Below are 26,061 nucleotides of genomic sequence, written 5' to 3' on the forward strand. Positions count from 1 at the left end.
CTTTCAAATGTAAACAAAATGTGTATACAGAAGATTGCATATCAGTCATGTTTGAGTGATTTCTTGTTATTTGAATTGGTCGGGTATGATTGTGTGTAACAGTTAATTCATCCGGGAACAAAAATCAGTATCATGAATTTTGTGGAAATGGCTGTATATTTCCTAAACAACAATAAGTAAATTTGGTGATTTTAAAAGGATACTATTGATAAACCCATACTTTGTGTTTTTCTGAGTTTCAATTTGGATATTTATCCTTGCAAGCATACTAGAAATTTCAATTGAATGAACACAGCTTTCAACGACTGCATTCGATCCAACCGCGATTGTATATCGCAGATTTCAAACAACAGCGCAAACGCACAGCCTTGGATACAATAATTAAAATACTAACCAATCATGAGGGAGTTGGTATGGTTGAATTCACATCCATGTTACAGACGCATTCGCACATGCCAGCGTACATAATTTGCGCAGTGTATGCGAAAAAACATCTCGCTATGTCAGGCTGTGTTCATTCAATTGAAATTTCTAGTATAGTTCTGGTACCAATCTTTCAGAAACACCCTGTACATATTCATCACAGAATAGTGTTACATAATATTGTAGTAAGAATAGATCTTATTAATTTTTTATCATTTGATTATTTTTTTAGTATTTTTTCCACATTGTATTGTACAATCATATTTTTATTCAGGTGAACTGTGACAAAAATGTAAAATATTATTTTTCTTTGATAACTTACATTTAATAGGGCAAATCTCAAACTTTTGCCAGTAAACATAATGCAACAAATGGACCACAAACACACCTTGATAATTTAAAAAAATAACTAAATATGCTATCATGATTTCTACAAAATATACCTAAAAGGAAATTGTTCGTCATGTCTTTGGCTTGATATCAGCTACAAACTGCTCCATTTTTGGATAACGTTTTCTTAGAATCGACACAGGATCTGTGTATAGCATAGGGTCTAATCGCATCTGTGAACGCACCAGAGGCATGTACCCAAATGCGTTGACGAAGATGTTCATGCATAGTTGCCGACTGTTGAAATCCGAAGGACTAGTCCACTGTCCAGCAGGGGTGTTCACACTAGCCAGTCCAAGTGCAACATCTTTGTACTGTTTCTTTTGGGTGACTTTTATTGGCGGTAGGTGGGTTATGTGAGCGACTACAAAGTTAAATAGAATATCTTCACAATTGTTGACATCGTCCACATACTCACGGGCAGACAAGGGTACATAATTACTGTACAAATGGTGGTAGTATCTGAAATAAACAGCAGAAAAATAGCGAGAAAATTGTTAATGGTTGAGTTACTTCTATAATATTTAAAGCTTATACAGTCCCATTCCTGCCTGGTACTAACCTTCCTGACTTGATGGCGTGCTCAATTTTGCCATCAAAATTGTTGTACTTTAATTTGGCAAATGATCAGCCATAATGACTCTCTTTGACTCTCAAATATCATTGATGAAGACCTTGCATAATAGTGACTAAGTGATGATCTTCTTAAGGGAGATCCAGGTGCTTCCACTGAATGGAAGTATATAGCAGATGTGGATCTGATTCTGCCAAATAGTATAAATTGTGTACATGAAGATTATAATATCCCAATCTACAAGAATCTGGAATACCCTAATGTTTATTGATTCATGTTGAAAACACTTTCATCAGAGATATCATATATTGTGGCTATCTCACCTTTCTTTTCTGATTTTTATTCACTATCAATGCCTTTGTACCAGCATGCATGTCATTAGTGGTGAGGTCAGCAGGTCTTTTGGACCTTGGATGATTTTCAAGGATGCTTATTCCATCCTTAAAATCGAAGGACCATTTTGCTGCAGTTGACTTCAACTGTATATTGATCAATTTCATTTGAGTTCTCCTCACAGTCTTTCAGAACAAAAAAACATGATGACCCTGTGTTCACTTTTGGTACTACCTTTGAATTTAAGGAGTAGGCTTACTCTCTGCAGCGTGTCCTGTCCATATAGAGTAATTGCAAAAATCCACTATAGTTACATTAATGTTGTGAAGAAACAACCTTTCAAATGAGGCCAAATTCATTATCCTGCGTCAAAGTAAACTACCTTGTTCTTCAAACTAATTGACCGCCCCTCGTATCATGAGTGGTGTCCCCAACACAAATTCATTTTGTGGCAATTAAATCATGTTACGTCACAATGGAATGAAGCCGATGAATTGCAAACATGACTGTAATTAATTCTGGGTATCATTAATTGACCATTTCCCCCCCTAATCAAGACTGTGGACAATTACCTGTGATAGAAGGCAGCACCTGTGAGCACAATTGAATACTCATTGGTCCATTTGGAGGAGTAACCCCATGTTGATTTACTTTCATCCCAGTAGTGTGTTCTAGCTGGGTAGCCTACTATACGGTCTGGGTAAGACTGCCACACATGGAAGGCAAACTCAACCTGTCAAAGAAATGAAAAGAAAAAAGAAGAAGAAAATGAGTATATTAAATAACAACTTGTAAGTTTTGTTAATGAACCAGGCATTATTCTAAAAACAATGAGTTCGTAAAACAATGCGTTTATTCTTTTTTTTAAATATTTGTTAAGACAAAAATGCACATAGAATAACATCAACCAATATAACACATTCTTTTTCTCTTTGTAGGTACACCATACAAGATGTAAGAAGATATGAGGTCAAGTTAATTATTAATACAGAACCAAAGGAAACATGTTGTAAAACAAGCTTGCTTCCTTGAACATAAACATGAAAAACTGGTAGAAATCCGGGTAGAAAGTATGGCAGGAATCTCGACCTACTCCCCTAAATCTTTATCACATAATGAATACAGAACAAATCGCAAATATGTAGGGGCCTGACTAGGTCGGGATGGAGGTTATTGCCAAAGCATGACTGTAAAAACAGCCCAAGCACCTAGATGGACAGGTACATCAACCTTCCACTCAATGCACTGGTATGTTTAAAGTTCAATCAATTTTGCATTACACATAATCCATGTAGTGGAACAGAATTTCTTTTATTATGTGGCTTGTAACAATGACAATGGTATGTTCCTGTCTATCATTACAAAAGGTGTCAAAACCAAAGTCATTGATTCACACAAAAAATAATTATATCAAAATACCTATCTCAAGTATATTAATGAGAGTGGGTGACACAATAGAGGCCAAAAAACATTTAAGTCTCCTAACAATAAAGACGACCAATGTTATCGGTTAATCAATCATTTGTAACTAATTGATTTTTACTTGTTTTCGTTCTGCACTTGTCAATTTTGATATCATTGGTATTTAGTTCAAGATGGCTAGGTGCGTGCCGTGGGATAAAGACGACAGCACGTCTATGACTGCTTCAATGCCAGTGTGGTGTGATGTGACCAAGTGGAAAAAAGTCAAGATAGGAATGCATGGCCAATAACCTGTGCTATGGCCAGTGGTTGTCCTCGATCAATAATATATTGTTATTCTTACAGCTGGGTCTCTTTTTAAAGGAGCATGGAAAGGTTTACATTGCAAGTTTTCAAGTTCAACTTCGCAGAATCCTGAAATAAGCATTTTTAATAATACACAGAGCGCCAATAATCTGAGTCAATTTCCAACATTGTTTTACTAACATTTTACATCATTAGAACAATACAAACAACAAATTACAAAAAAAAATGAAGTCTTTTCTTTTATGAACTGTTATGCAATATAGCTCCCGGAGCTCAAAAGTGCACTTAAAAGTTCATCAAGTCTACCTTAATTTTGACTTGTTTATAGTTTTAAAGTAATTAACTTGAATCACATCTATTTTCACTACTATTTCATAAACAGTCTGAACTTGTAGCTTATTGAACACAAGTCTTGTCATCCCTTGACATTTGTTCCCCATAGTACTCAGAATAGCAAAGAGACAGAAAGCAATAAGGTCTTTCTCTCTATATCTCTCTCACTCTCTCTTTTTCTCTCACTCAGCCAGACTGTTTGCTGTGGATTTAGGTCAGTAGATCTAGCCAAGTCATGTAATTCAATAAGAGACACCTTTCGTCCCTGTCGTCTAGTTGGGGCCGACACACTGATCAATGAAGCGCAAATGTGTGAAATTTTGCTTATGATCATCCTATAAACCATGCTCGACTGATTAGCTGCGACACTCTTGTGAACACGTGAAAAGTACAACTCGTTTGTGGGTTCATTAACATATTTTTGAATTTGTGATGCATACCACAAAAAATGGTCTGGATTTCTGCTGGTGTTTGCCATATGAATAGAAATGGCTTAATTAAAAAAGAGGCTTAGCATAAAAAGGTAATGGATTCAGTGTGAAATTTTCATTTTAAGACCTGTCACCAAACAACACCCACACTCTAATTATTATAGATTACAAGAAAAAAGCACATAATATATTAATATTATAACGAAATTGCTGGCCAGGCCAGCGAAATCCCTGTTGCTACCGGTTGGTCAGTGATCTTCTGCTTGGCATGCAAGGTGTTAGAGGAGTCAAATCCCAGGTGTACCAATTTTTCCCTCACATTGTTTTCAGTCCAAAAAAAATATGCCCAAAACAGCCGATTTTCCAGCCTTTTCAATCAAACTAAATCTACTTTTAGCCAAAACTGGCTGATTTCACATTTAATAGCAAATTATTTAAAAAAAATAAAATCCCAACACGAAAATCTGGGTTGGTCAGGCCTAAGACCCAGGGCTGAAGAACAGGGTTTTTTTTACCCTTCTCAGAAATATTATTGTAGCATACTGTTGATAGAAGGTTCAAGTTAGCAGGTACATATGTACCTTCACAAACAGAGATCTACTCTTCCCCCATGTTCCATGAATACAAAATAATGCCTTGAATCTTTAATAGGCAGCATGTCTGGTGTGTAGTATAGTGTGTAGTGTATTAATATTTCATATGTCAGTAAGACAGATATCAACAGTGAATATGGATAGGTGTTGATTGTACTATCCAGTGTTCATATCTATGATAGACTCAAGGTGCAGGTAGGTTTTTGATATACTATACATCGGGATCAGAAATCAGATGCCTGAAAAGGGGATATATTTACCCCTTGCACAACTTTGAATGTGAACTGCATATATTTCAAAAGAGATCACTGATAAACTTAAGCGATATATTTCAATGTAATAATACAAAATAATACTGATTTTCACCTGGAAGTCAGTAGACACCTGCTGATTATAAGGAGAGTAAAAAAACAATACCAGTTGAAATCCACACACCCCCTATGGAAGACATGACTTGAATCTTCCAGACAGGGAGTGTGAATTTCAAATGGGGTTCACCTGAATGAGTGACTCCATTCCAAAACTACCCCCCCCATGTGGGAGATTAAGGTCATGTCTTCCAGACAGGGGTGTATGGATTTCAACTGGAATAGCGCAATGCAATTGCAAATAATATTTCTAATAGCGTGTTTCTACTGAGCAAACGGTTGCGGGTGAATTCGAGTGAATTTGGGGTGATGCAAGGAATACGCGGTAACGGCCCCAGCAGAAACAGATCGGGTGAAGGTGAATGCGCCGTAATGCGAGTGAATCCGTCAACCACCTATTGAGTTGGTTAATAGTGGTGAATACGCGGTAACGTTCGCAGTAGAAAAAGTTCGGGTGACGATTTTGCGGGTGATACCGGAAGTTAGCCTATTATAATACTGTGTGAGCATTCAAAATCTGACCTTGAAAGGTCACGAAAACTATTTGCTGGACTTCCGGCTTTCCCACTAAAATATGTGGGTAGTGAATTGTTACTCTGCATTTACAGCGCAGTAGAAACGACCCGATGAAGGTGACGGGATTAAAATACGGGTGAATGTGAAAGTGCGGTAATGCGAGGTGCACTAAAGTCTTGTAGTAAGACTAACTTTGCTAGAAAATACATCATTTTTAAGTTAAATATTAGGCAAGTATTCGGTTTCTGTTCATAAATATTTAATTTTGTATTAATAATTGATTCATGTGAATTTCCTAAGATCTACAAAACTCAATGCTCCTGTATAAATGCTCTGAAATGCAAACCTACTCTAGTACTTTGGGATTATTAAAAAGCTTTGAAAAACACTTGTATTTTCTCAAAACAATAACGCTAGCTATCAGGTGTTCTTTTCAACTCTCCTGAGTGCTTAACAAAATCAGTCACACCCATATAACCCAATTAGACAATGAGACTGCTGCATCTAAACACTGCACTAGTCCTATACCATGATTATATCAAACCTTTTGTTTTTTAAAGAATTTTATTCTGATACGATGCAGCGAAATGAGTCAGTTGTTAGGGAAAATAATTTGGAGGTATAGCTACCCAAACAAGTCAAATATGTTTCTATCATTCAACACTGAAAACATTCACTGAAACAAATGATTTCATATTTGATAGCAATAATTACAGCAAATGTACTATTACAATTTCTTGATGCTTAATTAGGGGAAATCATGACTTTCTAAGGTTTAAATGGGCCCAATTACCGTACATTTGATTAATTTCTAAAGTTGTGAATTGATGAAGATGCATTACTCCAAATATGTCTGCCCTGAAATGGAAAGTACATTAACCACACTGGAAACAGAGTCCAAACTGTAGGACTAAGTGCATTTTGAGTTGCAGATGTGTAAACCGCACACCCTTTTTCTCTCTCCCTGAATATCTGTCTTGAATTCCAAGCTTCTAATTTTCAAATTATCTCAACTATTTATATTTAAACGGAGCAAGCACACTGAGAAACATATGTAGATAAGCAGAGTTCCAATATGCTGCAATTCGCTAGAGATGAGACAATAAATTGCAAACCTTTGGCAGATCCAAACAGGACTGCTTATATTGCAATGATGAGATGATAAGATGGTGGGTGAGATATGGAAGATGAAGAAAGCCGGTTAATATATGTGTGGTGAAACTCACAATATAATCATAAATAATCTTGCACAATATACATCATATCATAAATGTTTAATGTGAATATTGATACAACACACACAACCGCAAAATACAAAGTGAATGTCATTTCTCTCGAAAATTTTCCAACTATAATACATTATATAGTACTAGTAGTTTGTTACAATGCTGCTTGCTATGCACTATACAACTACATGTATGCTGTAGTATACTGATGATATTACGGTGCCTTTCTATAATCCGATTTGCATTAAAGGGGCAATGTCTGAAATGTTCTAACATTTATGCAGCACTACGCAGTGTAACTAGTACTACAATGCTCATCAAAAGTTATTGGCACACCTATGGAAAACTTGCGCTGTATTATGGCATTATTTCCATTTATCTAAAAATGATTCAATTTGGCGTGCCACTACGTAGGTCACAGTAAGCTTTCGGTTGTAATTCCAAAGCTGATGTCATCAGGTTTTGAAAAACTCAAGAATTCCAATATTCAACGGAATCGGGTAGATACACAGTCAGGGTTTGACTTGGGTAAATTCTCGAGTACACCAATCTTGAAGAATACTATGACCGTTTGAACATGCCTAATGTTAACAAAACAGAGTAAAAAATTGATTTTGCTTGACAGTTTACTATGGACTTGTATTGCTTACAATTGATCACCATTTCTCTGTCAGTATTAAACCAATAAGGTTCATATATATGCACAAAACAGGTTAGACCAGGTCTAACTTAAGACCTGGTCTTACTTTAGACCTGGTCTAACTATAGAGATTAGCCTTATATACAGAGAAGGAACCTTTTTGGTATTTTCATACCTTACTCTATATATTGTTGTAAATCCTGTTAAGGGCAAATACATGTAGCTTAATATCAGATGGGTGCAGATTAATTTTTGGACTTTGCTAGGAGTAAAAGATGAAAAGAAAAGATTGAAGGGATTCTTCCTTAAGTCTAACATCCATAGTTAGACTAGGTCCTTATTAAGTTAGACCTGGTCCAACTTGTTTTGTGCATACGGATCTAAGACTGTGTTGCTAGTCACAGCATTACTTATATCACATGTAATACACGATATAATCTACACCTAGATACAATGTAATTCATATTTGACCTATACTTTGGTAAAATGATACATCTCAGTCAAATTGCTATTGTATCTTCATGAATTGCCAATGTGTCCGCAGCCCTATATGCCACTTTTCATCTCCTCTTTATTATTTGCATCTTGGTAACAGCACATTCACACACAATAACGTTGGAGCAGAATGGACATGACAATTGAAATCAAAGAAATATTTGCAGCGCTGGTCTGGTGTAATTGGATGAGACATGAAGTAAACATGACTGGCTCATGGCTGACCTATTTTCATGTTCAAATTTGCAATGGTTTCAACATGCCTTACAAGTGCAGTGCTACCACTTCAATTAAAATTTCAAGTAAATATGATATCTTCATGTTGTTGAAGTAAAATAAGGACTTTTATAAGTGTGGAACCTATGTTATGAATGCATAAAATGTAGACAAACCTCCCAAAGGTCTGACACAATTTAGCAAAAGAATTCACATGGCATAAAGTCCACTCTCCAAAGTGAAATGTTCAAAAGCATCTTAAAAGTCCATTTTGGGGTGTGGTGGGGATTAAAGTCCAATTCTAAATGTGACTCATGCCAAATCCTCCCCTCCCCCCACACACACACACCCCAAGACACACCCTACATGTAAGCACTGGCAAACGACGACCCGACACACACAATAAATGTTTTTACAGCCAACCATTGACATTCAGATTTTTGACCTTACCGTGGATGTGGATAAGTTTTTACAATCCAAGTGCAGATTCCCTCTACCCAGCAACTGCGATTATTTATAAATAGCTAATATGCTTTCTTATTGTGCTTTGCATTTAGAAACACCATCTAGAAACTGTGGACGTTCATGGTTCCTATTCACCCACCGTTGTACAGTGATTTCTTGTGTGTGTTCTCATTTGCTAGTGTTTACAAAGACAAAAGTACCCTTCAAAATAAACATCTCAACATTGTCCATATAGCGCTAGTAAGAGCTATGGCCACGACCCTATCCTAAAGCATCCCCGGAAAGCATCCTTGGCACGTCCAATTATATGTGAGACGATTGTGTGACAATAACAAGGTGGGAAAGGTATGAATGCATTTGGATTTAATGTTTTATGTTGTATTTGTCAAGTCATATTACTATCAGCTGTCTTATAAACCACAGAAGAATTCTAATAAAAATGAACAGAACGTCAAGAAAAACAACGAAATGACGTACACCGAACATTTTCCATCTTGTCTGTCCAGACCTTAAACACAAGTGGCCTTGCCGCTCAAACAAGGATGTCAGCCGATGTTAAAATCATTTCAATTTCATCTATTTATTTTTGTTTTTCCACTTGTTTTGAAATAAATTGCTTCACAATCATCATCCCTGATATGTCCAGCATATAAAATGTTATGCCAGAGGGGTAGGGATGGGTAAGGCTTGACTGGCTGACTTCCAGTCACCCATAGGCCAGGTTTGACACAATTTATGGCAATCTAGCTACAAGCCTAAGCTTCTTGATCCCTCAATATTACAAATGCTATGGGAGCACAGGTTCCATAATAATTCTACAGGAATAGCCTCCAAATCCTCAGCAAATTAGCTGAGAAGATGGTGGAAACAGCGATGTCACAAGAGCTGGAACGGCTTGTCTGTCTAACTGTCAGTGACTGAACTACGATTTGTCCTCTTGCAAAGTTGCAAGCATATGGTGTTACATATTTTTGAGTTTGCATTTTGTGTGTACTGCTGTGCACACTTCCAGATGGCCCAGTGTTATTTAAAACTTCAGCAAACTGCAAACCAAACAGTTTCTTGGAAAACATATTGAACTATGGGCTATTGCACTTTTTACAGCACTTGGTAATCACAAACAAACAAACAAACAAACAAACACAACAACAAACATATTCAGTAGGAAATGTCATTGTGTTGTAGGTTCAAAACATGACAGCTTGATATTTTTATTTCATCACATGACATGTGATCTTTCATTAATAAGGCCAATGAAATAGATCATTAATTTAACTTCCTGGAGAGGGGATTCGCATGCACAGCCACAAAACATATTCACATAGTAGATGTGTTGAGTGCGAAAAACATGAAAATAAATATTCTACAAATTATACTTTTACAGTATCTCACACAAGGGATCAAAATTTGAGATCAAAAATTACACGCCAGCCATCATGTCCAAGTAAACACCTGGAAATTCTATCTACATCCAGATGATAAATAATCATCTCTAATCTTGATCATATTCTGATCAGTCATCTGGATTTAACACTTCATCCAATTATGGCTACGCATATTTACTAATAATATCTCAACTTAGATTGGCCGATAACAGCCCCAGCCTGATAGTTGTAAAGCATATCTAACCATCTGTATAGAGTATGGAGGTAGTACTAGAGAAACCTCCATGCATAACCATAAGTGAAATGCTCTATTTTTACCAAAAAGATCATGACCAAAGAGTACCGATTCACATTTGTACCATCTGTAATTTCATGGTAAATCCGCCATTATGGTTTGTCGTTCATCGAGGCCAAATAGTGTACCTACAGTATTTTTCGGCAAAAGACTGAAATCAAATGATAATGTGCAATTTGCTTTTGTGTGCACTTAGCACTTAGCGTGAGCTTTTGGAGCAACACATTACACGCAGAACGCAAACAACCATAGCAAATTTATCTGGAGGTAGGCCTACACTATTTGCCCTCTATGAGCACTGAGCAGCACGCAAACATGGCGATGTAAATAATGTTATGCAAATAATGTTATTGAAAAGGTTGAAACATTTAAGTATTTGGGTGTTGTACTTGACCCAAAATTAAGTTGGAATGATCATGTAACCTTTGTATCAAATAATATCTCCAAGCGTATTGGTATTATTAGTAGAGTAAAATATTATCTTCCTCCTAAAACTTTAAATATGCTTGCCAATGCACTTGTAATGCCCCATTTTGACTATTGTAGTACTGTATGGTCAAACTGTAATGCTGATTTATCCAACTCTCTCCAGATACTTCACAATAGACTTGCTAGAATTCTGCTCAATGCCGACATTAGAACTCCTATAGTTGATTTAATGTATTCTCTGAATTGGTTAAAACTTGATAAAAGATGGGAAAACCATCTCCTCATTGTAGTTTTTAAATATCTGAAAGGTCTTGCTCCAAATTATCTGAGTTCCCAATTTTCTTTTACAGAGTCTATGCATGGTAAATGTACACGAAGTCAAAGTTCTAAAACCCTTATTGTTCCACTTTGGAGCAATAATCAGGGTAAGCATACTTTTCATTATAGAGGTGCCAAGGCATGGAACACACTTGCATCTGATGTACGAAGTAATTACGAGTCAATGAACCTTCATATGTTTAAAAATGTATTTGCTCAATGTTCTATTTAAACATGTCTTCTTAAAATGTTTTCCTTGTTTGCATTATTTCTGTATTAGAAAGTATAAGCTTTGTTTTGATATGTTATTTATTAAGTATTGTATATTTTGTAATTAAGTGCAGGGCCTTCTTGGAGATCAGTACAAGATACTGAAGAGGTTACCCTGGATAAAGAAAGAATAAATAAATGGCTAAGTTGGTATTTTTTGTTATGTGTAAAGTTTGAAGCACAATATGTCGATCTATGACTGTAATCTATTACCATGGATTTTGATTCAACCAAGTTGAAGAGTCTCTAGTATGTCTGAAGCTTATTAAAAACCATTCATGTAACCATATGAAAAGTATTAAGTCATCTGCCAAACTTTCCATAAAATTTGATATAGATTTTTGTCCCATCCTGCTATCTTGACAGATGTTTGTGTAATTGATGGATGATATTGAAAAAAGAACTGTTATTTAATTGTGCCAGTAAAGTATGATAGAGCATTCATGTTCCCCAAGCGGGGCATGGCGGCTATTGCACACATGATGTATGGATTCACAAGAGAGAGGGCGAGAAGGGGCTACACAAAGAAAGGGTGTTTAACTCACTTGGGTTTTAAGCTTGCAAAGAAACACAGTTTGGATGCAAGTATTGGTTCATGTTCAGTTTACATTTTCCCTTGGGTGGGGTATGGGGTACTACTACCACATCTTGGGGTACACATATATATAGGCCTACATGTTTGTAAATGTGCCACATTATTCTTCTTTTTTCGCTTAATTAATATACCAAAAGACCACAATGTTAACAATTTTGCACAAAGACCATTTTTTCAGATTGTTTATCCTTTCAATCCATAATTCACTTGTTTCTATACATGTATCATTTAATTGTTTTGTACCTTTTTTAAAACGACTATCAAATTTAATATTTTGTATTTACTGCATTATATATTGTACAATGTAGCCTACATGTAGGATTGGTCTATGCCTAAATGTGCACTATTCCAGTTCATTTAGATCTACACTGAACCACAAGAACAGCCCCGTTTCCAAGAGAGAGCCTACAGTATTCATTCATGACATTAAAACCTCATCAATTATTCACATTATAACAGGGCCGTAGCAAGCGGGGCGGCCGGGCATGCCATGGCCGCCCCACTTTTTGAGAAATTTGTTATGTTTTTCTTTATTTCAATTTGGGCATATATTTGTATTTTGGCCGCCCCACATTTATGATGGCCGCCCCACATTTTGCAACCTTGCTACGGCCCTGCATTATAAAGTCATCATCATAACACACATGGTATAAATAATTTGGTACACATCATGTTTTGTGTGCACACATAATATTCCATATCCTTCACCTAGTTGCATTTCTCAATTTGTACCAATTCTAATACAAGGAGTTTCTTTCAAGTCTGCTTACATTATTACCCGGGTCCCGGGACCCGGTTATTACATTTGTCTGCAATATTTGTAACCTTCATGTGCAAAAGTTTCTTGAACAATTTGTTCAAAATTCTTTGGGATTGAGATCGATTACTTTTAATTGTTCCAACCAAATCTTGATGAGATTGATCACATATCTATTATTTAAATTGCATGTATACTAGTATTTGTAGTAATCAAAAATTTTATATGAAAGAACTGTGTAAACTGAAATTTAGAAAAAAAATGCATTTGTATTTAATGTAATAGAAAGAAGCAGTATGTGACTATGCATTTTGTATACAAGTATGTTACGAAAGATCCCCATTCTACACGTTTTATAAATGCACACACACCACAAACAGTCCACACTGTCCCAATTTTATGTTAAAGCCAGGGGGAAATCGGAAAAACAACATTTCTTTATTAAATCAAATCATCTGATGCTTTAAAGATCAAAATGACAACTTGAAATTGCATCTTAGGTGTTCAGAACTATGTATGTGGATGTTCAAAATCTTATGCTTTGGATGCTCTATACTACCTTAGTAAAGGTATGCCCACTGCACCTGCCGTGTATCTGTTGTGCTTACCATATTCAAGCTTGGTTATTCACCCTTCCGTGTGAAGCGTTATTGCCTCATTACCCATTACATCATAAAAGAACATTACTTTGCTTGCAGAGCCCCAATTCGTTAACAGAATCTTGGTTAACTCTATAATGCTACATGTACCCTTTAGCCATGGTAGACAGGTCTCCTTTATAATACATAGAATTTCTGATGTGCCTCAATTTTGGTGTAGAGCATGGATTTTAAGACTAGCAGGAATCTAATTCATCAAAAGAACTTACATATTAATCCCGCATGAGCTCTCCCTTCCCTAAAATAAAACAATGACACACATCACAATCCGCATGCTACACATCATATGACACACAGCACATTCATAAATGCTGAATGTCATATGACACACAGTACAATCCTTGTGCTATACATCACTAAGACATAAGATCCGCATCTGTTGGTTTCAGGGAAATCTACTAACAAAATGCTCATATTCAAAGCAAAGAAAGAGCCCCAACCAATTTTAAGTGAGATGAATACACAGGATGATACACTACCTATGCGCTGAGGGCTTCTTATCACCCAAAATACCCCAAAATGGCCTGATTTGAAGATTTTGCTGTTTTGAAAAGTTGGAAGAGATGGTTATATATTGAAGACAAACTCACTTGCCCATGGTTATGGTACTGATAGTCTGATTCATTTTCTTAGAAGGTACCGGAATGCCGGGTCGGAATGGCCACCTTCTCTAGTCAATTTGTCTTAACATACCTGCCCTTCCATCTGGTTAACACTGATCATGAATTTCACAGTGTGTCCACACCCCCAGACTGGAATCCATCCCCATTATCACAACCACAATCCAATATGGTCTTGATGAATACTACACCGGCTTGTCAAACCTCATTATAGAAATACAGGAAATGTATTGAAATATAAAAAGTCCACTTCCTATTTGGGTTCAATATTATGACTTGACTTCCACATGAATGTCTGTCAATATTAAAAAAGCCTTACTTTCGATTCTGCATTTCCCACTTCTGAAGAAGCAGACAAGTATATTACTTTACTATGAACATACATTTAAGAAACTGATGAAGTATGATGATATGCTGCTCTAATTGTTGAGTAATACTTACTTACTGCTTAGTGCATAAACTACTCCCATTTTACAGTGGAATGCACTCGTACATTTTATACGCACTCTAAGTTCAATTGCCATGCTTTCAACAATCCATATGAAGACATTGCCTCATGAGGCTCTCAAATTCTCAATGCACCATTTTAGTGTGAAAGCATTTATGCATTATTTGAGTTTAATAATCATGAAATGCCCTCATCACTCTCCATACTTAATTGATATTGCCTTTTATAACATATTTCTATGCTTTTAACCATTTTGAAGAATTAGATGAAGCAATCGTTTGTCACAGCAGCTATCTAGATCAAGATTGTTAATAATATTCATAGGGAAATGCCTCAAGAGGCAATGCTTTCCTGTGGTGGCTGTGGGGATGGGGTTTCTATGTCTCCCAAATGATGAGATACTGTGTTCGTGGTTCAATATTTCAGATAACAGATATCCTTTGAATTCCCTATGAACATTTATAAAAAGAAAGAGGCTCCTGAATAATCATAGGTTGAACTGAGTGTGATGCACTTTCACATCTCTATTATTGACATTGCATTGCATACACCTTAGCGCAACGACTGGTCCAAACCAGCATTAACCTAACATCAGCATATGTCCTCCTTGACCACTTAAATCTGTTAATGCAGCTCGGCGGCGACTAATTACTTACACGGAATAATCTACAAGAGACGGAATAATCTAGGACTCCGGGTATAAATACTAGCTAGGGGTTATTAATCCATATGTATAAACACATTTATATGGGCAATATTGGGAATATTTAGCCAGCCAGGCAAGCATGTTTACGGCGCCTTAGCCTGTTCCGGGGCCTGTTCCTGGGTTGGTTGGGCCATGTTTTACTACTGAGCAAGTGGGCATGACTCATTGCCTCTCCAAACTGTCACATGGTTTAAACTGGTTAATCTACAGAGACCAACCTGATTAAAATAGTTAATGAATTCCGGGAGCAGTATATTGTAACTGATACAAACAGGTTGTGTAAATTAAAACCCTGGTTACCATGAATGACATTATATATGTGTGTGTTTACTATGCGTCCCAACATCACTGTCAAATTTTATATTTACCAAAACCAGTGCGTATATATAGTCATATATACACAAGGAATCACTGGCCGGGCCAGTGAAACTCCTGTGTGGCCACCGGTTGATGATCTTGTGCATGTCATTTTGTCTGATAGCAAAAAAGCATGGGACATGTTAGGGTTAAGGAACTGTATCATGACAGACCCTAGTGGCGCTTCAAAGCATCCATACAGGTCTTATCATTGACTCGTCATATAATATTGACATACAAGTGTCTTTATATTGTTTACTGCACTGCATCCTCTAGTAACATTTCTAATTTAGACATACAAATTAAACATATTGCTTATTAATCTTGACAATATCCGCTACATTTAGTCCAAAGCTTATATTAATGCTGAACATGATTTGCTGTGACTATATTGTGGTAAATTAATGTTGCACATTTGTATCACACGTTTCAGGAATTAAGTTAGGATGCATGCACACCTGGTGATGTGTCTTAACTCATACTATATTGTGCTAGAGGTATAGGAAAGATGAAATCAAGAGGCACTGAAACAGAGGAGTGAATGTGCAAGTGTGCACAGACACGATATTAGACTGTCAGTGTTAGCAGGGGTGTGTGTGTGTGGGGAGGGTGTGTACAAGGGTGTAGCTTGACTTTGATTCATTATGACTTGTCCTTTTCCTTGTCGATCACTTCTTTATCATACAGGCGTGTATCGCATCCCTACTTTACCCCCTCACTGGAATATCTAAGTATCCAGATTCATTTATCAAATCAATATAACTAAATGCCATTTTTTCCTGCTAATCCATAAGAAACTTAATTTCCCAATTGATGTACAGTATATCATATCCCTGAGTATATGAATCTCACCTACATAGCCTAGCCAACTGCATGACTTGCGATACTATGGACACTTGCTGAGCTGTTGTCTGTTAGTCAATCTCAAGCACTTGTCTCTTAGAGGAGGAAGATATTTTATTGACCACTTATCAATTATCTCTTAATTGACCGCGCATCCTCTCAAATCTGTCTAAATCACGTTTCTGTCATTACAGCATGGCCCTAAGGCCACTGACCTATGACAGTGTTAACTGGCTACTTGACCAATTTAACCTGTTTTTCTACTTCCGACTATTAATTAACATTTTTATAATTTTGTTATCACCAATTCAAGCTTGCATTTTATGTATATTTTCTAACATCACAAACCATATCCTCAGAATTTGTTTGAAAACATGAAATAATGGAAACATTTATGTATGTATGTGGGTGGGTGCTTTATGTACTATAACTGATGCTGCTTAGATGCAAGTCTAGGCACAAAGATTTATACAAGCATATATTACTTTTATTACTTTGCTGTGCTGAAATATCACATGTTCAAACCAATTTCACACTCCGTAACACTTGACCTGTTTCGTAAATTGTATACTAAATTATCTATTTGCCCAACATATGCAGTTGAGTGTACAAGTTACATTACTATGCTCAGCATTGGCATAAAGGTAATTTTGATATCGCTATCGCATCCAACGGCTAATTTCAGAGGCGATAACATCTTAGATTTGCATACAAGCGTGATGCTGTGACAATATATTCCAGGCGGTGTTTGAGGTGCCACATATAAATGTCCTATAATAACCTTAATAAAGGGTTTCTTCTTTGTTTCTTTAAAATTGCTAATCACATTAAGACTGTCAATTTACACTTAGGTAGTAGTCTTACTATGCCATTTTCATACCTCACGACATGGGAAGGGCATATCCATAGCCGTCCTACTTGGATGGATTGTCTATTGAATTGCTCCTACAAAATTTAAGCTTACACAAATAGAAAACTGATCCAAACAGCCTCAATTTACCAATTGACAAGTTACATGCTGAGAAGTTTGCCTACATTAACTAGCTCTCGTCTTGGGTGATGCAGCTTGGATTAGCTTCGGTTTATCGCTATTAACTCGCAACTAATGTGATTTCCTTAACTTGTTTAGAGAAAAACAGATGGAGACAGTGATATATACTTGAGATGACTTGTATTAAAGAAGATGTATATCTGTATGACAAGGTCATATATGAAAACTCATAGTTTCTATTACATTTCAATTCTACTTATATTGAAAGCGAAACTTCCAATTTAGCTTGTCAAAACTACTGATGATACCAAGAGCATGTTTAGAGGTCATGGTTATTTTACCTTCCCAAGAGCTATATATGTATTACAATTGTCATATGTCTGTCTATGTCTGGCTGGAGATGTTTTGTCTAGAATTATTAACTTAATGTCTTATCTAAATGCATAGCATTGAATACCAAACAGCATACAATGCCCGTATCGTTCATATAGTTTTTCAACTTCACATCAGCGTCTCTTAAGCCCTTCTCTGCACAACCCGTGCACACAGAAGAGAGCGTGATGCAAAATTCAATTAAAACATATCTGGCCTGAAGCTACTTTTTGAATTCCATCACTAGTCAAGAAAGTTAGTAAAATTACCCCACCTTGAAAATAACCCCATATCCAGCATGTTTCCTGCTTACTTTTACGAGTCAGCCCAGTCATAACCACATACTCACTACTACAACATGCCGCAAGATACTCCCTTATATCATTAAAGATGTTCTAAAGGTAAATTTTCTCGCTCTTACAGTGAGCACAATTCCTCATTGAGTAGAGAAATGTTATCCCTCTAGATATTGCAGCAATCAATAGTCACATGATGCAGCTGATAAGCTGAGTACTTATACAAAGACATGATTTTCTTGTGTTTCCCCCTCCTAACCCCTACCAAATGACCACACTTTCAGTGCTATAATATGCGCAAACCTGTCCACTGCGTGAGAAAACCACACTGTTGTCCGTTTCCCCCGTAAAATTCTCCAGCCATCCTTGTGTACGATTTAATTTGTGAGGCCCAAGGAGATGTGCCTAACTGCTAAATTCTGCCTGCCTTGTAATGCAATACATGTGAGGGAGAAAACAGAATTGGATGGTTGGTGAATTTATATATCCTCCTATTTCTGCATTTATCTCTGTGCTGTACTCATTTGTAAGGAGTTTGTTACTTGAGGGTCAGGTTTTTATGGGAGAAATATCATCACATAATCAATAGCAAACCATCAAAAATGCTGCTGTCAGCTGCAAAATCTTTTCAAAATATATATCACTAAAACACCGCTACTCCTAACTGAATACAACATTTATATTTTAAACATACAGATAAAAGCCATGAAGAAATTTGTATTGATGCAATGATATGGTATTACAAAATGCAGGCATCAAAAGAATTAAAGTACCAGTTATGTTTACCCTTATATATCCTAAACAAAGACAAATATGTCCAAAATAAAAACCAGCAGCCAATACCTGTAATAGCTCTGATTAAAGACCTCAATTGTTGAAATCAGTTGACAATTGAAACAGTGATCTAAAACCAAAGAAAGGAACAAAATTAAAAGTTGCATTTGAATGTTCTAATCAATGGAAAGCACAGCACTAATTCTCTTGTTCAAGAACACTTCATGTACACATCAATAGAGCATCCAATGTAGCATTCTACAACTTCTGAATTTGCATCTTCCTTAGGATTTTAGATCATTGTGTCGTTATTTCTTGACCGATTTAAACGAATGAGGTCTTAAGTCCGAGCTAAAAATTATGACATACATGTATCTGTCTTTGTTTAGGATATACAGGGGTGAAAATAACTGGTGTTTTAATTCTTTTGCGGTCTGTATTGCAGTTGTATAAGAACATCATCATTGTAAGTTTACAACAATTGTTTTAACCCCGATGTCCTCTATTCTTTTGAACTGAGCAACCCTTGCTGTAGTTGCTGCCATGAAATTGGAAACATAGTCAATCACCACCACTATGCATTACACAGCTAAATGTTTTTATATCCTGGCTAAAAGTAGTTTTTAAGATGATTTTGTTAAACCTGTGAGACTTGAATCCTTTACTTGAAAAGAAATAATGACACCACTAGTGATTCTGCTTTCATTTGCAAAATGTATGAAATTTCATCTTCTCAGAAAATAAACAAATCGTCTGCAGTACTTGGGATGCTATTTGAGATAGCATTCCGACACACCACCACATAGCATCCAAAATACACAAGAGTACTGCCAGGCGGCCAACCGGACTGCCAATAGAACCAGCCTTTATGCAAAGTAAACCATTTATGCCATCATAAAGCAGCTGAAAATAGGCCACACCGATCTATGATTATTGATTACGTGTGGTACTATTTGGCCCCGCTTCCTATGCTTTTTGCTTTTACTGCACTGCAAAAGGAAATGAGGAAATGTAAGATATTTGCACTGGATGCAAGCAAGACCACTCATTGATCTGGTTTACACCTGGCCATTATACCAGTACATAGCTAATTGTGCGCATCCACAAGCTGTGTAAGATGCAGAAGGGCAGTTTAGCAATTACCGCGACGTCAGAGCATACTTATTAGATAAGTGATGGAATCTTCGAGGGTGACAATGAGACGCTGCCCACGAGACAAAAGAATGTCAGCCTAGTAAACAGGTTGCTTTTATCACATTATAGAAATGGAAGGTTAAAAGCAGGTTAATCATTAGATGCATTTAAAAAAATTTATGTTTTCAAATTTTCTGCAGGTTATCAATATGTCATCTCTTATATTTCTTATACAAGAATAATGTAGAGTCAGGCCCATACACAGGATTTTTTTATTGGGGTGCTGATTTTCAAAAAGTGGACTTTTTTCAAGGGGGGATGATTTTGTGAAAAGTGGAAAAAATTCCCAAAATTTGGACTTTTTTGACCAAAAAAAGCGTTAAAACCTGTAAACCAAATTGTAATATTTGTGACTTTTTGTAAACTATTGTGAATTTGGGGGGAGGGGACGGCCGCACCCCCCGGCACCCCCCCCCCCTGCGTACAGGCCTGTGTAGAGTGGAACTGTTGCAGGTTATTTTCATAGTTTCTATTAAATTTATTCCAGTGTACTATTACATTTCAAGTGTGAACCTCAAAGAGCAGCATCATACAGTTTCTTATTAATGCTATCACAACAAGTAGTTTAATGAATTCTTGTAAGAAGCATTGACTGAATTACACATTTCCTATCTAGCTATCCACGAATACTTAATGAACATAGACACATATAAAACAAAAAACTGAAAGAATAAATATGAATTGACAGTAGAAACGTAAGAATGTAGGAACTAATTAGAGGTTAATTACTGTGCATCAGTTGTTTTGAGGGTATTGTGAAATATCTAAACATTTTGTGACTGAGAAATAATATTTCATGGTTTTCTTCTTTTAACTTTGAAGACAAAATACAATTTTAACTTTATCTTTCATTTTCCCTGTAAAAAATAAAATAGCTGATTAAGGAAATACTGCAAGCGACCAATCAAACTAGCACACAATCAAGCGATGTCCAAATACAACGGCCAGCACCCACTGACGTAATTGTTTGAAAATACATACATGTATAACACATTACACAACACAGTCATTGTAAAGTGTACTTATGCATAGTACGTCATGAGACATGATCATTATACTTTTCAATAACCTGCATTTGCATATTTAAAAGTTATAGGAAATTGGACTAAACACATCGCTTATATTCATAGGTTATGAATTCTGTACAATGCTTATGATAACATGAAGTTCATGAACTACAGAAATAAATACACAGATTAGAAAACACAAATCTTAGTTCCAAGTGTGGGGTGTTCCTATAGACACCCCATATCCCATAGTTCATAGCACTAAGATAAAAGTTATGTCATAATCATCATACATGTCCAGTGGCGTTAAGTTACAAACACTTCCGATATAAAATTGGATCGATTGAGCCCATATTTATTTGTCATAAAGCATCCCATTTTATCATTATTATGTGTTGGATCCAATATTTTTACACACTTGGATTCATCAAAACATAATAACTTTACTAAAGGGCTATGAACCCATATTACCTTGTATTGTAACATACAGGACAGCAAACAACAACAGCATCTCTAAAATCATGGTGGTATTCATTGTGGGAAATGGACAAAATGATCTTCAATCCAAATCAAGATTATATAATCCAATGTTTTACATTATTATGTTTTGATGAATCCAAGTGTGTGAAAATATTGGATCCAACACATAATAATAATAAAGTTGGATGCTTTACGTCCAATATTAATTGGTCTCGCTATAAGTTAAAATATTGGACTTGACTATGTCTCATTGAATAATTTAAAACTCATAGCTCAACCAATAAATATGGGCTCAATTGATCCAATTTTATATCATTAGTTAACTCAGCTGATCCAGATCCAAGTTCCAGGATGTAGACAATGTAGTCAATATTTTGTGTGAGAAGGTCTTGCTACTCGCAGGCTGCAGGAACTTGGAAACCAGCTAATATCCTCCCATAATGAACTCAGACACAGGTGGAAGGTACTTACCTAGGCTTTGTTTTCAAGTCTGTTCATTAGTCAGTATAGTATTTCTGGTCTAGTGAGTCAGTCAGGGCAGGGCCATAGCAAGGTTAAAAAAGGTTGGGATGGCCATCACAAATGTGGGGTGGCCAAAATGAATAAAGAATATTAATAAAAACATAACAAATTTCTCAAAAAGTGGGGCGGCCATGACCTCCCTGGCTGCACCGCTTGCTACAGCCCTGCAGTCAGTGACATCAATGCATTGACAGCTGTTTTGCAGGTGCATATACATGTATGAGGCTTCATTTCCACCATACATAAGTGAGATATGACCAATGAAATTTGCAATGATATCACTGACTTCACCTGGAAAAAGTCTGATCTGGCCTTGAAATAAGCAGATCCATACCAGAAAAGATCTCCAGGCTGAGGGCACACTTTGCATGAACCAGACCAAGCATCTTGTTTCTCTAAGCAGGATTAAAAAATAATGTTGTGTGATTCAAAAAAATGCTGCGAAATGATCTGATTCAGACTTCCAAATGTGGCGTATAGCCTGCATATTTGCCACCTTGAGGCTAATGACAACTTACCTCCTCTGTTGTTATGATAGTATCATCATCAAGGCTCAATATGGCATCAGTTTCTACGACAGATAATGGCATAAATCTACTCCCAGCACTCTGTAAAATGAGAACATCAAGACATGCATTAGATATGTGCGGGATCCCTCAAGGGTCTCTTCTGGGACCACTTCCATATTACAAGTTAATAACATGGTGTTGTGCATTTTTAGTAATCATTGTTACCCCTTTGCTTGCCAATTTGTGCAACTCACACAATTTGTAAACAACCCAGTCTACAAAATCGACACATTGTATGCTTCTGGAATAAATGAATAAGTTTTAACTCCATGTGGAGCCATACTAGACTGATAATGCATCCATGATTAAGTTCCAGCCCGATTACCATGATTTAAACTCAACTCATGAACATTAACCTAGCAACAATGTTGATATTAGTCTGGTTTGTCATAACAATTTACTGGAGTGCCAAAAAAGAGGAAGACATAAAATAGATATACTCAATTTGCCCATGGTATTCAACAACAGAATTACTTCTCCTCAAATTCACGGACAATAAGGTTAATGTACCTTGAATAACTTTGTATTTTTACCATGCACCCTCTAGAAATGGGATAGTGTTGAGTTGACACCTCTTTCTTATGTCATTGATATGCAAGAAAAAAATCGCTTGGGAGAAAATGTCACCACAGCGTATGTCTTGTACTTCCAACGTAAAAAGAACATTATGGATGACATTGCTATATCATTTTTTCATACGGTTTGCTATTTCATTTTGAGGTAATATTTTCTGATAAAATCATAATGCAACTTTGTTGTTTCTCGACTACAACTAAAACTTCTCCATAAAAATGTTGGAAATGTCATTTTGTATAAAACATTTATAAGATTTTATCATTGTATATCCATATATTCACACCTTTGCTAGTTGCACTTTTTCTTAAACAAACTACACCATCGTGAAATCAAGATAACATTTAATTTATCTTTTGATCACTTTTTTATGAATTTGGCACACACTAGTTTATTTCAACTCCATCTAGAGCTAATCAAAATCCACAAATCTCATGGGATACATGTTAACTACAAATAATCTCTGTGGATTCTATCTCCAATTAGGCTATGAACCGTGAATTACTGCGTAGAAAATAAGCATAGAAAAGAATATTATACGTGATGAGTATATATATAATACATATATGATCTTATCATCATCAATCATAGCTGGATATTGTGATTTTTGATGACAGTCTTGTATGCCAATATGTCAGTGTATCCTTCATGAGCCACAAGCTTGTTACATCACAGAATTAAACAATGGGCTAATAACAAATGACACCAATCCTAGTTTGGGCCTATCAAATTTAATACTATTAAAGAAATTTGCTGCCATATACAATACATGGTGACATAGCAGCCTTTTTTAAACTTATATAAAATCACCTTTTTACCAGAATTACACTGTAATGCAAACTTATACCTAAAATCCTACAAATGCAGGCACAAATTTTATTTTCCCTAAGCATTAATTGATTTGCTTTCAAAGCTAGAGTACTGAATATTTTAGTATTAAGATTTCTATTTTTTTTTTGTCTAATGATATCATTCCAGCAGACAACGGTAAACACCAATAACTGCAAGCTTTCCATATTAAGGTCCTCTAGTGTTTTACCCCACCTTTGTATTTTGTGATCCTGGCATCCACTTTTTATGAAATTTTCTTATTCTAAAAATTTCAGTTGATTCAGATTTTGCATATTTGTGAGTTTAAGCATGATTATGTGTATTACACTGCTCCATATAGGCCACTGTGTTGTAATTTCGCTTTGGTATACCAGAACGTAATTTAAATTGGTGATATTTTTGCTAAACAAATTAATCTGCAAGAATTTTTTGTACATAAAACATTATGAAACTAGAGGTTTCCAGTGGTATAAAAATCTCAACTTTTGAGAAAGTGTGGGGATGAGGAAATGGCCCTTTAAGTCACTGAAATTATGAGTAATATTTATCTCAGGATGATTCTATGATAAATCTGTGCAACAAGTGAATTCAAGTAACTTTGCATTTAAACCTTTGAAACCATAGACAGGAAAGAATGTACTTGCAGCTACTGTCAGGTTAGTTTCTGATACACAACTTACATCTTCAGTAGACAGTTCCAAAGTTCAGTCTTGCAGAGAGAACTACTATCCTCATAAATGTCATCAAATACTTAATGAATGAGTGATCACTGATTGCTTAAGTCGTTACACCTAATAAGTTTGCGCCATTCCGGTTTACTCTGTATAGCCTTGTGGGGCTATTGGTAAGCAAGATGAAATAACCTATCCATTAAATGTCTCTTTTATTACCATTGCTAACGGCTGTTATTATACAAATTCTTAACAAACTGCAAAGACAAGAGCATTACCGGGAATGAGTTTCTACAGCAAATGAGGCATTGTTCAATTATTACTCGTTATGGATTGATCCAATGTAGCGCATCTTATTGCAACGTGAAAACTAATAATGAATTGAACTAAATCATAAAGTTTCTCTCTCCAGCATAGCATTGTATTGCACAACACAAAGTCTTAATTCCATAATAATATTTAATTCAATTCATTTCATCTTTTGATTGAATATAAATGTATTTGCATTAATGGTTACAATTAAAATTTAACTAGGATTGATTTGTCAATGGCTTCTACTCATTCCAAGCACAGATTTCATGCAATATTGAAATTGCTATCTTGTGATGTGACTATAGTATAGCCACCATTAATCTGCAAATGTTCAAGGCCTTTATGTTTCGACAATGCTAAATAAATTATTTCCTAATTTTTCTTTCTCTCATACATCTACCTTTCTCCATTAAACTACAACATAATAGTGAATTAAATATTCACAAGGCGCCAATCCAACCACTCATCAATACTAGAAACTGGATACATTTTCTCATCTCTTCAGTGATTACCAGGCAATGTATTCGGTCAAGTCGAACAAAATAAACCAATGGGAATAAAGTTCAATATCACTCGAGGTTTTTTTCCCCGGGATTATTCTACAAACAGGCTTTGCTACGTTAGTGCCATTTAGGAAGAGTCACAGGATGTCTGTGTAAACAGAGTCTTGAAGCAAGAAAATACACCCCCACTATTTATCAACCTCAATTTAAGTTTACTTTCTAGCTTTTGTTTTGAATCCATCTTGTGATTTTTTTATGTAAATACATTAAACATTTCCCAGTTGGAAATAATAAGCTACAAACTGTTGGCAGAATGTAAGAACTTGGTAAGTGGCTCTTTATTTCATTTTTACTTATCATGTTCTGCATTGTGCCCAGTAACAAAATAAAAAATTTGTTTTTCCTTGGGCTATGCCTAAAGGTAGCTTCTTTTTATCCGCTTGTTTTTGTGAACCACATGGCAATACGGACCCAATTATTTTAACAACTTAGTTTTTTTGGAATCAAAAATAAATGAAGCTTGTTTTCCCCTGGCTATTTACATCTGGCCATG

At 35.9% G+C, this 26,061-nt stretch overlaps 1 protein-coding gene across 1 annotated transcript in view; it reads right to left on the reverse strand.

Annotated features, from left to right (window-relative positions):
- Window positions 1-707: 707 nt before the first annotated feature.
- LOC140153402 (exostosin-1-like) overlaps window positions 708-26,061 on the reverse strand; it is a 118,345-nt gene continuing 92,991 nt past the window's right edge. The window contains 3 exon segments of the mRNA XM_072176151.1: window positions 708-1,275; window positions 2,293-2,453; window positions 22,568-22,657. Coding sequence (XP_072032252.1) covers window positions 885-1,275; window positions 2,293-2,453; window positions 22,568-22,657 — 642 coding nt within the window. The 3' untranslated portion in view covers window positions 708-884.

This window comes from Amphiura filiformis, chromosome 5 (assembly GCF_039555335.1).
Source record: "Amphiura filiformis chromosome 5, Afil_fr2py, whole genome shotgun sequence".
In the NCBI taxonomy this organism is placed as follows: Eukaryota; Metazoa; Echinodermata; class Ophiuroidea; order Amphilepidida; family Amphiuridae; genus Amphiura; species Amphiura filiformis.